General features: G+C 40.9%; 1 protein-coding gene across 1 annotated transcript in view; it reads left to right on the top strand.

Moving 5' to 3' along the window:
• The window catches only part of WDR64 (WD repeat domain 64), a 114,460-nt gene that overhangs the window by 74,988 nt on the left and 24,865 nt on the right, over nucleotides 1–14,607 (top strand). Inside the window, exons 15-18 of the mRNA XM_045795938.2 lie at nucleotides 5,308–5,481; nucleotides 9,941–10,071; nucleotides 13,010–13,111; nucleotides 14,113–14,182. Of these exons, the coding sequence (XP_045651894.1) occupies nucleotides 5,308–5,481; nucleotides 9,941–10,071; nucleotides 13,010–13,111; nucleotides 14,113–14,182 (477 nt within the window). The remainder of the gene's footprint in view (nucleotides 1–5,307; nucleotides 5,482–9,940; nucleotides 10,072–13,009; nucleotides 13,112–14,112; nucleotides 14,183–14,607) is intronic.

The following is a 14,607-nucleotide window of genomic DNA, read 5'->3' as shown; positions in this document are numbered from 1 at the left end:
ATCATCATAAAGGTAAACCAGAAAGAAAGAAACCAGCCTCCAACGGCAAGGCAGGAAAAGCTGCCCTCACACTGAGCCAAGCAGGGAAGAAGGGAGAAGAGTAGGAAAACAAAGCAAGATGAGACAAAACGCTGTCCCTGTGACAAGTAGGATCTCATAGGCATTTGCAGGCTAGATCGGCAGTGGTTAGGAGGTCAAGGAGGTCTCAGCTATGGACTTGATTTAAGGAGGTCTAAAACTGGTAGTTTCGCAGGCATCTGGCAGAAACAAATACAAATCCATTCTGAAGAGAGGCACATTCCCCTCAGACCAGGGTCAGGATAATTAAGTGCACAAGAAAACTAGACAAGAAGGTTTGGGCACAGAGATAAGTACAGCAACGGAACAAAAACAGGTCCATATACGACAGAAAGGGCACAGCAGATTTGTGTGGCAAGAATATATTTTTCAATACAATGTTTTCCATATGGGAAAAAAACTATAATTTTTTTCTCCTAAGACTATTCCTTGTGGATTAATGACTTGAAAATATTAATGAAAAGACAAAACAATACAGGTTTAGCAGTCAATATAGGACATTGTCTTTTATGAACTCAGGAGAAAAAGATATCTTAAATAAGACTCAAAAATCACTAATTATTTAAAAAAATGGATATATTTGGTTACACTAAACTAATAACTTTTCATCAGAAGTCATCATAATTAGAATTAAAAGCCAAGAGTAGAGTTAAAGAAGAGATTTGCAACATATAATAACCAACTGGATTAGTATCCTGGGTTCTTAGATAATAAATAAGGTAAATAGTTCAATAGAAAATGAAAAAAGATAGGCATTTCATAAAACAACAAACCCAAATAGCCAATAAACATATGCAGAGTTGCTAAACCTCATTAGTAATCAAAGAAATTCAAACTGGAATTACAATAGATATAATAGTAACAATGTTGCCAGTGAGCAGTCCAGTGCTGGTCTGATTTTTTTTCCTCCATAACTTACTTGCTTTCTCTGCAAACTTAGATGTTATCTTTGTCCCAGAAGCTTAAAGGCTCTGCCTACATGCATATGTTTTCTCACCAATTCCACAGAAGACTTTTTAATCTGCAGTCCTAGATATTTCTTCCAGCGTAGGAAATGTTTTTGTAATATTATTTGTTTATTAAACATCTTTTCCACATCTGTTTCTTTTTCTAATTCAGGAATCATACTATTTGCAGATTGGGTCTTCTGACTCTATCCTCTCAATTTCTTATATTTTTCTTTGTTTTTCTTTTTAATCATGCTGACTGTTTTGAAATATTTTTCTCTATTGCTAAGCTATTAGATTAAGTCTCAAAGGGAAATTAATTCCCCTTCAGTTCACCAAGCAAATTCTTAGATTTGAAGGCCATGTTTTGTTGTCGTTTCTGTTTTGAACTTCCTTGAGGACTCTTCAGTGTTGCTCAGGTTAACACCCTCCCAGCAGCCTGGCCAGGGATCTGTTCTGCATGTTTTGTCTGTAGTTCTTCTCTCTGGATACTAGCCCCTCTTAGCTACATTTCTTTTTCTGCTCACTAGGATTTGGCTACTAGAAAAGCGCAAGAGTTGGCAGTCCTGAGAGGGTGAGGTGTGCAGCCATGCTGTTCCTGAGGGGTGGGTGTTTACAGCTCCCACAGCACTCCCCCGGTAGAGACCACAGCAGGAAGACCACCTGCTTCCCATTCTCTCTCCCAATTTCAGAAGTAAGGAAGGCTCCGCCCAGCTGTTCAGCTACTCCTCAACTCCTTGGTGGCAAAGAACACTAGGGTATATGTCATACTTCACCTTGTCCCCTGGACCCACCTCCTTCTGGGGATTTAAACGTATTTGTGGAGTAATCATCATGTTCAGATCTTACTGTACTTGGACTCTCTCCCACTCTGGGCCCCAGGCTTTTGTTCAGCCCAAAGGGTAACAACGCCATAATGACTTTCTTTCCCCAAATGCCAAACTTCATTCTCTTCTTGCCTCCAGAAATTGTTCCTGGAGTCAGAGCTGGGAGTTGAGTGCAAAAAAGATGTACCAAACCTCTATCTTCTCAGACTCTCAGCAGCATTAAAAAAACAAATAAGCAAAAACTGCTTCAGTAGTCATATTCTGGTACTCAGGGAACTCAGCTACGGAGTGATGCACTCAGGGGAAACCCCCGTACGGTCTATGTCTGTATTCTTAACATCTTCAGACCAGCCCTTAATAGCTTGAGCTGTAATGTCTTTCTTGCACTTACATTCTTGGTTTTATTTTCCCAACTCTCAAAAATGTGCTTGTGTCACTGCCTCGTCCTGTCACAACTGTCACTGGATGAGATTCTTCAGGCCTGGCCTTCTTGCCATGTCATACGAAGGCAGGTAATGAACTGACTAGGCTGTCAGTGCAATGTCTGACCACAAGAGAAGGAAACAATAGTCATTTCACAATCTCAGCTTTAAGGAGACAGAATTACATCTTGCCTGTATAAAAATTTTTATAAATTTGGGATAAATTTGCCCCCAAACCCTTGTTGATAAAAACCATAGATTGGGGTGCCTGGGCTCAGTCAGTTGAGCATTGGACTCATGATTTCGGCTCATGATCTAAGGTCATGAGATCAAGCCCCACGATGGGCTCCACACTCAGCGGGGAGTCTGCTTGAGATTCTCTCTGCCCCTCCCCCCACTTGTGAGCACACATTCTCTTTCTCTAAAATACATAAAATCTTTGGAAAAAAAAACATAGATTGGTGAGTTATTATTGTTGTAATATCATGAACAGAGTGGTGCGGGAGTTCAGAGATTTCGAGTAACTAACACCAAAATAGTTCAAATTCTGAAGACCCTCTTACTTCCCTTTACCTGTCCTTCCATCCACGTAACTTTATGTGTTTACTCCTGTAGCCCTATTTGTGACTCCCTTAAAGCAAAAGACCTTCCCTTACAAGGCGATTAACATAATACATGTTCATAGCACCATGTGAACTGCGATTTTCCAGGAGCACCAATTCCTGATGGCCTATCTACCAATACCAACCTCAGATAAAAAGTTTCAGCACTTAGGGTGAAATGAAAAAAATAAGAGCAATTTTTCATGAAACTAATGTTGCTTTTTATATTTAAAGATTGTATCTTTCCTACTTGTTGGTATTAAACTATAGCCTTTCTTGTCATAAAATGATGACAGCAGAGTTTCCAGTCCCCTTCTCCCCCATCTCCTCTCTTGGTAAAATTAAATGTTATACCTCTAAGTCAATATTCCAAAGTTCGGTTGTTGTTGTTGTTGTTGTTTAATTTTACTGCTGCATGGATTCAGAAAGATTGGGAGCCACTGTGTCCATCAGGGGGCACATGAGCTCAACTAAGCTATTACTCAACACGTCAATGTCTGACCACTTCCTAGACATCGATGAACTTCCTTCTGCTCCCAAAGTGGCACAAACTAACCAAAGACCCACCTAGCAGGTAGGAGGACCACTGGCCAGTGCTTTTAAACTAACACAGATAGGAGATAACAGAGACCTTAGATCACCTAGAAACATAATGCTTTTGAAAAAAGAAAGAACTTTTATCCATCCACTCAATGAAGTCCTCATTTTACAAATAAGGAAAATAAGGCCCAAAGGAAGGAAGATCCTTTCCTCAGGCTTTTGCTAGAACTGAGACTGGAAATGTGTTGTCTTCATGTCTAGACCAATATTCTCTCCACTTTACCACAGCTGCTCTCATCCTAAAAGATCTGTGCTCTACTAACAAAATAACCAACCTTAAAATTTTGACTTTTATCCTCATACAAAAATTAAAAATTCAAAAATTAATAGCATCTCAACAATAATAACAATTAGAAAACAGGATGATCACATTATAAGAGCAAACAAAATTATAAAATACCTAAAATAAATTTAACAAAAAATATGCAAAAATTTTGTGAAAAAAATTCCTAAAGAACATAAACAATCTGAAAATATGGAAAGATACACCATATTCACAAGTTAAGATATCATAAAAATCTCTTTATTACATTCAATAAAAATAAATGTCTTAAAAAACAATGAAAACGTAAGTCACACACTGTGGAAAGAGGTAACATACTGTGTCCCAGGTAAATGAGAAAGTATTAGGAAACAGAATTGCTAAAGAAATCCCACAAATCCAGAAGAAAAACAGCCCAAGAGGAAAATGGACAAAGGACAGGTGAGAAAACCCAAAATGGCTCACAAACACATGAAAAAATTTTCAGCTCACTAAATTAGGAAAATGTGACTAATATAATCAATACATTTAAAATTTTATTTTAAAATATCCCACTTTAAACCCATCATAAACCAAAAAAAAAAAAAAATCCATTTAAACCAAGTGTTGGAGAGAATGTGGAGAAAGGAAAACTCTTATGTAACTCTCATGAGGGTAGAAATGGGTAACACTACTTTGAAGAACCACTGGGAACATCTAATCAAGTCAATAATTGCATATCTTACAATTTAATAATTCCATCCAGGCCTACGCCACAGAAACTATGGCGCCTGTCCCTAAAAACAGGCAGTGAAAAATTGGCAGCAACCTGAACACCCTAGCAGAAGACTGGAATACACTGTACAACAAAGTCTTACAATCCTATACAGGAGTTAAAAATAAATGAACTAGACTTCCATGTAATAACTTGTATAAATCTCAAAAATATAATATTAAGGGAAACAAGAAAGTTAAAGAATCATACAGTTTGATAATTTATAAAAAGGTAAAAAGCCTAAAAAGCAGGGCGCCTGGGTGGCTCAGTCAGTTAAACGGCCGACTGTTGGTTTTGGCTCAGGTCATGATCTCAGGGTTGTGGGATCGAGCTCCGTGTCAGGCTCTGTGCTGGGCATGGAACCTGCTTGAGATTCTCTCTCTCCCTCCCTCTGCCCCTACCCTCCTAAAACAAAACAAAACAAAACAAAACAAAAACAAAAAAAACCCTGAACGCAAGGGCATTACATATGTACAATAGACACATATATACGTATAATAATATATGATACACACATATGTAGAATACATGTGTAAGTTTATGTGGAAATATTAAGATTTTCATAACCAACACCATATTCGGGTTACTAATGACCTCTAGGAAGGAATAAGAAACAGGAGCTATATTAAAGAGGGCTAGACGGGGCTTAAGATTTGATAATGACAATGATAATTTGATAATGATGTATCCACCACCTTGACACCCAGGTGGTCAGTGCATCATTGTATTTTCTATTTTTCTCTGTATCTTTAAAACAGCTCAAAATAAAATAGTTAATTGAATTTTTTCGCGTACTCACTGTATTTCTACTGAAGGGTAAGGAAGAGGATGCGTGTCTCGCGGTGATATGGGAGCTGCCCAACGTCGTGCCTTTCCTACAAGACGGGAATCACGCCGTGCATCTGAAGACAGCTCCGAAACACAGGAGCATGCGTATTCCTTTCCCAGATGTTGAACTGGTGGAGAAAAACTTTTCTCAAAGTGTTCACGTAAGTTTCATTTCTTGATATTTTATTCCTCTTTATTATGGGAAATTATACAAGGGTAGAGAAAATAACGCATTGAACTTATACAGTACTAGCACGCAGCTTCAGAAATTATGTGTGCATGGCTGAACTTACTCCTTTGTATTCCTACCACTTCCCACGACCGCCACAAAAGAATTACTTTGAAGCAAATCCCAGATATTGTACCATTTCACCCCTAAATACTTCAGTATGTATCTCTACGTTATAATGACTCAAAAAAAATGTCACGACACCATTATTTTTAAAGATTTTTTTCTAAAATAATTTTAAGAAGTCCTTGATATCATCACACAGTGTTCAGATTTCCAAGATTGCCTCATATATTTTTAGAGTTTACAAGGATCCGAACGAGGTCTCTTTGTGGCATTTAGTGGAAAGTGTCTTAAATCTCTTTTAATCTATAAATATCTTTCATTTCTTTTTCCCTTGCAGTTTATTTATTGAAAATACTGGAGAGTTGGTGCCATAGTTTCACATTTTCTGTATTTTGCTGATTGCATCCCCCTGGTGTGATTTAAGGAATTCTGTGTGTACTTCCTCTAGCCTGGTTTCATTGCATGAGTTTGATTTTATTTTAATAAGACTCCATACATGCCACCATATACTTCCATCAGGATTCACAAAATGACTGGTTGTCTTTCTTTAAAAAAAAAAAAAAAAAGATAAATTGTTTTAAAACCTGTAAGATTTTTTCATGAGGTGCTTATATCTACTCAGTGTCACAGGAGCATGTGTTCACAGCTGAGGGGTAAAGTGGGGGGCATGTTTCAGGCTGAAGAACAGAGAAATAAGGAGACTGCCCTCTTTGTTCCCATAAAAATGTAGGTCGACTGACTTTTCTTTTTTTTTTGGAGACTTTATCCACTTTATTTGCTTACTCCAATATTAGCTCAAACCATTTACACTTTTCAGTTTTTACAAGGATAAGTAGTCAGAAACTAAAGAATGCAAGACACCACAAATTCTAGAGGGAGCAATTAAAGAAAGTCTTGTTTTTCACCTGTCATTAGTGAAGAAAATGTAATTTAAGAGAGAATAATATAACTTGCTTCAAAGAATTTTGGCAACTGTTCTTTTTAAAGATTATATTTATTTTAGAGAGGGGGAGAGAGAGAGAGCGCAAGAGTGAGGGGAGGGGCAGAAGGAGAGAATCTCAAGCAGATTCCGTGCTGAGCCCAGAGCCTGACCGGGGGCTCCAGCTCACAACCCTGAGGTGATGACCTGGGCCAAAACAAAGAGTCAGTTGCTTAACCTACTGAGCTACCCAGGCGACACTGGAAAGTATTATTTTATCATACTATGGGGAGATATTGTATTATTGTCCCTCAAATTTAAATGTTAGTTTAGCACTGCAGTTCCAATTCCATTCATAGTTAATTTAAATCAAAAGTAGGTTTCATTGTTGCTAAAAGATTTGAAATGAAAATCCACAGTGACCGTCATCGCCTCATGTGTGCCAAAGTTGCAAGAACAGAACCCACCTCCTTAAACAGTCATTCTAGGCCATTTCATCCAACTCCACACAACTGGAAGCACTCGGTTTGGTTTTATGTTCCTTGTGAGGAGCTAGATCTGATGCAGCTGGCAAGTTATTACATGTGAAATGAAAAATGCTCACTTTGGGGAAAAAAAGGCGGGGGAAACTTCTGTAATAAATTATTGAAGTAATAAATGAAAGTGCCTTTTAGGATCATAATAAAAATGTAAATTGTCTTTGAGTTTTGACCCTTACATTGTGTATGTATGATAATTAGCATTTATAGCACTTCCTTTTTGCAACATATTTTAAAATTATAGATGGAAAATTTGTAAAAGTCACTTCGGGGAAAAAAAATTCTCTTAAGACTCTCCCATTTATGAAGCTCTGTTGGTTGAACAGCGCTCTGCAGCCTGTGTGGTTCTTAGCCCTGGGAACGCAAAGATTACTGAGGTAGGGTACCCGTCCTACTATGGCAGCAGAGCAGGAGCTTGGAGGGTTGGGCCAGGCGAGGGCCTAATTGCTGATTCGGTTGGAAAGAATGACCAAGACTCAGCTTGGCCCAGATAGGAAGTTTCTAGGGGGAACGGAGAAGACAAAGTGAATGCCAAGTGGAGGGGGTAAAATGGAAAATGTCACAAAGGTGAGAAATGGCATGGTTTGCGAGTGATAACTGCAGGTATGTCAGTGTGGCTGTGGGAGGACAGGGAGGAAAGGAAGATGGAGATGGACAGAGAGGTAGGGGCTGGATCGTGCTCACGGTGTTATGGCACTTGCATCTCGTAGAAGGAAGGAAAAACGAGGAAGGGGCTTTAATGAGAAATGGCCTGATCAGGCTGTGTTGTGGGTGGCACCAGTGGCGCTGCTTCGATGACAGTTTGGAATGGGACAGAACTGCAGGCAGAAGATCAGGCAATAATCCACTGTTTGAGCTGAAGGACATAAGGCCATGACAGTGAAGATGGTGGAAGAAGAGATTTCAAACAATATTTAGGTGGCAAAGTGGCAGAACTTGGGCTTCGTTAATTAGGGATTGATGTCATGCAGTTGAGAGAGGACAGATCTGAGAGGAGGAAATCAAGGACAACACGGAGCTACCTTGAATGGTGGGCTGGGACGTGGTGCTACCAGTGAGCTATAGAATGGAATGAAATAACGTGCTTGAAGGAGGCAAGAAGTTATACATGTTAAGTTTGAGATACCTGTAAAAAATTTCTAAGTAACTAAATATACAACCCTGAAGCTTATGGGAGGGAATGACTAGATTATTAGGGCATTGAGACTGGGATGATTATTAAAACACAGGGGACAAGACTGCCCAAAAGGAGTTGGAAAAAAGACAAAGCAAACGGGGTAGAGGTAAGGCCTCAGCATGTTAATAACTAACAGACTGGCAGATTAAGAGGGTATCAAGTAGGAAGCAGAAAAGGAAAGGTCATACACAAACAAAATTAGGAGTCTGGTGTCAAAGATGTCAAGAGAGTAAGAAGTTTCAGGAAGGAGTAAGCAATTGGGAGTGACAAGAATAATACACTTGTAATCTTTTTTAATTTGCGTACAGTTGACACACAACGTTACATTAGTTTCAGGTGTACAACTTAGTGATTTGACAAGTTTATACATTATGCCGTGTTCACTGCAGGTGTAGCTACTCTCTAGCCTGACACGCCGCTATCACAATGTCATTGACTCTGCTCCTTATGCTGTGCCTTTTATTCCCATGACTTACTCCTTCCATAACTGGAGGCCTGTGTCTCCCTCTCTCCTTCACCCCTTTGCCCAACCCATCCCCTCTGGCAAACATCAGTTCGCTCTTTGTATTTATAGGTTCAATTCTGCCTTTTGTTTGTTTTTTTAGATTCCACTTATGAGTGGAATCATATAGTATTTGTCTTTCTCAGTCTGACTTATTTCACTTAGCATAATACCCTCTAGGTCCATGCATGTTTTCTCAAATGGCATGATCTCATCCTTTTTAAAATTTTAATTCCAGTGGAGTTAACATACAGTATTATATTAGTTTCAGGTGTACAATATAGTGATTCAACACTTCCCTGAATCACCCAGTGCTCATCACGACAAGTGCCCTCCTTAATCCCCAACACCTGTTTCATCCATGCCCCCCCCCCATCTCCTCTAGTAACCAGCAGTTTGTTCTCTATAGTTAAGAGTTTGTTGGGATGCCTGAGTGACTCAGTCAGTTAAGCATCTGCCTTCAGCTCAGGTCATGATCCCAGGGTCCTGGAAGGAAAGGAAAAGGGAGAAAAGGAAGGAAAAAAGAAAGAAGAAAGAAAAACTTAGTGATAAATAGGAAGTTTTCATGGGGGCTCCTAGGTGGCTTAGTTGGTTGGACGTCGTTGGACTCTTGGTTTTGGCTCAGGATGCTGGGATCGAGCCCTGTGTCAGGCTCTGCGCTCAGCGGGGAGTCTGCTTGAGGATTCTCTCTCTCCCTCTCCCACCGCCCTTCCCTCTGCTCGAGTGCTCTCACTCTCACTCTCTCTCTCACATAAATAAATGTGAAAGAAAAACTTTTCATTCTGTACTATGGAGCGGAAGCCAAACAGTGAGTAAAAAGGAGATCAAGAAGGAGAATCAGCCGATGTAGATTTTCAAGAAGTTTGAAGGGAAAAGAAGGATGGCAAGGTGATCTCATGGTTGGTTGGTCCAGGAAGAATAAGTCAAGGCTGAGAGGAAGGAGCCGGTAGATGGAAGGGTGTATTTTGTTGTTTTAGTGAATTCAACAAGTTGAAAAACTTTAATGCAAAACTAACTCTATTTTACTAAATTTCATAGCAATTAGTAATAGTAAATTTAAGTAACTTTAAAAAATCATAATAAGACTTTGGTTTTAATGATAGAACAATGAAGTGTACACATAGCACTTGTACTGTGGTTAGATGCTGTGTTCACGAGGTCCACGAGTCTGCTCCCTTCCTTCTTCAGAGTCCTGCCATCAGTGTGGAAGTGAACTGTATTGATTTACTGCAAGTAGAAGGATATAATTTGATAGCTGCTGGAACCTTAAATGGTGTGATTATCTTATGGAATTTTGTAAACTTTACCGTCAAAGAACTGTAAGTTGCATCTTTTTCTTAAACAATATAAAAGTTGTACTACAATTGAGCCAAAGCAACATTCAATACTTTTTTTTAAAGACAATAAGTAACAGTGGCATACCATTGGTGTTCTGATGTCCAAATCCCAGAATAATAGGAATACGGTGAACCTTAAGTATTCATATTCCCAAGTGCCTTGACTTTCACTCCTCTAGTACATGCTTTCATGTGGGATCTTGTCCAAATTTATAACCTCAGCAAAAAGTTAAAATAGATGTTTTAAACACTAATCTCCCTAGAGCTTTAAACACACATATCTGCCTATTACCATCTGGGTCACCAACAACACCGTAAAGCCCAAAGCTTTGTCCCAGTCTACCCCTCCCCCATGTATCTCCTCTTCCTGTATTCCCAGTGACACCACCACCTACTCAGTCACCCACGTCGAATGGTAAGTGGCATTCTAGGCAGGTTTTCCTTTTTATTCACCACTGCAACACGTTCAGTGCTAACAAGGGGCTGGCATATGCAATTAAATAAATCAGTCTCAACCGATTAGATTTACCCAGTACCATGACCAAAAGCTTTACCACTCCCTGCTATTCATTTCTTTTCCTTTGTCGCCGCCTCCTCCTCCTCCTCTTCCTCCTCCTCCTCCTTCTTCTTGTTTGAGAGAGAGAGAGACTGTGTGTGTACATGGGCATGGAGAGGGGCAGAGGGAGAGGAGAGAGGGAATCTCAAGCAGACTCCCCACAGAGGTTGAAGCCGGACTCGGGGCTCAGTCTCACAACCCCGAGATCATGATCTGAGCTGAAATCAAGAGTCTGATGCTTAACTGACTGAGCCACCCAAGAGCGCCCACGCTATCCATTTCTAAGCGTTCTTACCATTGGTTGTAAAGGAAGTAATGTAACATTGTATTTTTCGCTATGGATGGTCATAAGTAATAAGCTCTCCCCAGTTGTGTAATTGGGCTATAAGCAAGGGCCATATGTGAACATCCTATGTGAAGGGAATTTGTAATATTGTACTTTGAGGTACAAGATGGTCAAGAACCTTAATGAATGAATAAAAATCAAGTCTATCTAAGCATTCAGAGGAAGGAAAGAGGTAGAAAAGGGGGAGAAGAGAGTCAGAAAGGACAAGGGAAATGAAGAAAACATCTCTGTCTCTTGAGTTACCGTGCCTCACATACTCTTGGTCCTCCTGGACTCCAGGCCTCTTTCCAGTTTAACCCACTTTTTTTTTTTTTTAAGATTTTATTTATTTATTCAACAGAGATAGAGACAGCCAGCGAGAGAGGGAACACAAGCAAGGGGAGTGGGAGAGGAAGAAGCAGGCTCATAGCGGAGGAGCCTGATGTGGGGCTCGAACCCAGATTGCTGGGATCATGCCCTGAGCCGAAGGCAGACGCTTAACCGCTGTGCCACCCAGGCGCCCCAAGTTTAACCCACTTTTGAGGGGACATACTCCTTTCTTCCTTGGACCCTGGATTGATTCTCCTCGAATCATCTCTTTCTGCAGGCTCCTCCTTTTGTACCTCAGCCCCATGTTCTCTTGGGCCCTGCCCCTAGAATTCTTGTCGTCCTTCCATTCCTCCCTTTCAACCCTTGTCCTTGGACTTTCTCACGACTGTATACTTGTCACTCGATGCCCATGTCAATAGGCACTGTGCAGTTCTTTACCGTCTTATTAAAGCAGTTCTCACACTGTGTCAGCTCGTACATGACTCACTATGAAGGGAAAGCAGATAGACAGGCAAAGGCCGTAGTCCTGCCGCCACAGCATGACGAGGGAAGCTCCCCTGAGCATGTTCCCGACTCGAAGCCGGAGATGCTCCGCATTTTGCCAAGAGATGCAAACCCAACACGCAGTCAGAGAAGATAACAGCCTAGTGAGCCACACATCGCATTCCCTGCCCGTGAGAACAGGGTTCCACAAGAATAACTGACTTACAATCACTTCAGTATTTTGCAAAACAAACAGTTTAGTACAGAACCGTCTAACGGAACTTGGGCCCAGCGTAAAAAGGCTCCGAAGTTGAAGGTGGTTTCCATAGTGACGGTGGAAGCCGTCTCTACCTCTACCTCAAACTTGCCTAAGGTTCCTTCAGCACTCGGGAGAGAGAGACTTCTCTTGCTGGTCAAAGCCTCGTGCGTTTTTTGGGTCCAAACTGGAAATTGTTCTTTCTCATTACCAGCCATTCAGCTCATCCATGGAACAGAAATATCCAAACAGTTTGAGCTGTACGTCAACAAGCTCGCAGGCCCTTCTTCAGAGCTTGCCCCACTCCCCTGTCTCTTCCTCCGTCACTCTTCAGTCCAAATCAGCAGAGGCGATTTCCACCAAAGGGAAAGGAACGTTTTGCTACAAGATCTATTTTCAGTAAAGAATGTTAAGTGTGAGTTCAGGAGCCAAGCATGAAGTACCAGTCTAGACGGTGTAGGGACCATCGCTGAGCTCCCAGGAACCAGCCCAGTAAGGTGTATGGTTCACTGGAAGCTGGGTCCACGGGAGATGAGCACCTAGGGTGGTGTAATCCCTGAAATACTTGCTTGTCTTCACTCATTCTAAGCTCCTTTAGGTTAGTCGCCCTATTTTATTCAGATTTGTCACTCCACTAGAATTCTGTTCTTTAAGCTTTCAAGACTTCCAGGAGGTTACATATAAGTGCACCCTGACCCACAAGTATAACTAGACCAGCTAATTGGACTGAAAGACATTTGTTTGTTTGTTTTTATTTCATGTCATTTTGGATTAAAAGACTTCTAAACACTAAACGGTCATGTTGTTATTCAGGAAGATAGGTTCCAACTCTACGCCTCCAGGTTTTCTCTTCGTGTTCAGTGATATCAACATTGCAGGAGTCGATTACCTCCGCACAGACGTGTGGTATACGTGACGTAAGTTCCCTGACCCGTAAGTGCTGATTATGCGAATGTGTGTTTACTTCCAGGTACAGACCTGAAGACTGCTTCACTGTGGACCCTGGTTTGGATCCCAAACGCTTTAGAATTAACAACATACTGTTCCTCTTCCGAACCCCTGAATGTGCAAGGTAACTCAGTACTTACTGATCTGGAAGTAGTGACTGGGACGTCTGTGGACGGTGTAAAAGAGTTCTGTTTATCCCCGCACTGAGGAAGGTACCGCTAAGGGAAGACATAAGCTGGGCGTACTGTTTGGCTTAAGCTTTCTTCCCTGGTGCCGTCTTTTGTAGGTGGGTGGTCCCCAGGGATCTGATTTGCTGGGTGGGGTTCTAATTTCCCTTACCACGTCAGCCTTACAACAATCTCTACACCAGTAGAAGAGATAGAAAATACTTACTTGACCACACTGCGGCCAAAATCTAATTCTATGAGCGCTGACATGAGACAGAATGTGAAAGACCCGTGTCACATGGCATCTACTAAAACTGAGCCGTCTCCATCCATTTCTGAGGGAGCAGGGCATTGTTTTTTAAATATTTAGGAAAAGCTATTTTTTCCTCTGTAGATATGCTTGAGAGCGCTGATTTTCAGGCAACACGTAACAGTATACATATCTCTGGGAAGAAATCAAAAGCAGCAGTGAGCCAGCATATAGCACCTTCCCCATTTTTGAAGACTTGTTCCATATTGACTCCTGCACTAGAACCTAAGCCACTTTCCAGCCCGTTCTAGCAGAGCACTGCTGAGATGGCCAGGCCAGAATGGATACCATAGAGAGAAGTTAGCCAGGCTTCCTGGGTGTCCACCTCCAGCCCCCTTCCTGCCATTTCAGTATCAACTTCTGGGACTAAATCTAGCCTGAGCTTTGGGACAGGGCAAATTTTTATTTCCCCAACCCAGGCAGCAATATATCTCAATTACCAAGGCTCCCCAACAGCGTGTACCAATATGGGACAGATGAATGTTGTAACACAAGATATAAGGTGTGATTTGTGTCTTAAGGAAGTGGCTCAGTACCCACAGATGATGAAAGAAGCAATCTACTGAAATTAAAGCAGAGAAGAGCCCACTTCAGGTGTGATGGAATATCTTAACTGTCCCTCCTTGGGTTTCCTCCCTGTCCTTGTAGGAGATCAAGTCAGGACTCCGTGTGCTCTTCATCCCAATGTGATTCTAGCAAAGGTCCACAGAGTAGCAAGGTAAGCAATAGAAAAAATATATCTTCCTGTTACACCAGTGTTGGTTCAAAAATAGTGATTTTTCCCATTTGAGCCCCTCCTTTGATAGAAGGTCAAGGTGGGAAAATTCTGTGTGTACATGTGCTTGTAAAAACTTGTTTTTTGAAAAAACAATGTCTACACTGGGTTCATCTGTTATTTTCCATATTTTCAAGCCTTTCATATCTGTGAATAATCAATACATACTCCTAAATAAAATAAATTACATATGCTACCTTTACCTTTCTGAAATAATAAAGCAATTCTAGGCAATCTCTTTTGCTGAAACGTATCACACACATTTCACAAGATACCTTATAACGCACTGGTTTTCAAACTCTGTTCTCAGTCCCAGTTTTACAGATTTTACACATTACATCTCTAGTAGGATTTTACTGAAAGGAAAC

Source organism: Ursus americanus, chromosome 2 (assembly GCF_024610735.1).
Source record: "Ursus americanus isolate L20-20 chromosome 2, mUrsAme1.1.p, whole genome shotgun sequence".
Lineage (NCBI taxonomy): Eukaryota > Metazoa > Chordata > Mammalia > Carnivora > Ursidae > Ursus > Ursus americanus.
Note: the sequence above shows the minus strand (reverse complement) of the source record. Positions and strands in the feature narration are given on the sequence as shown.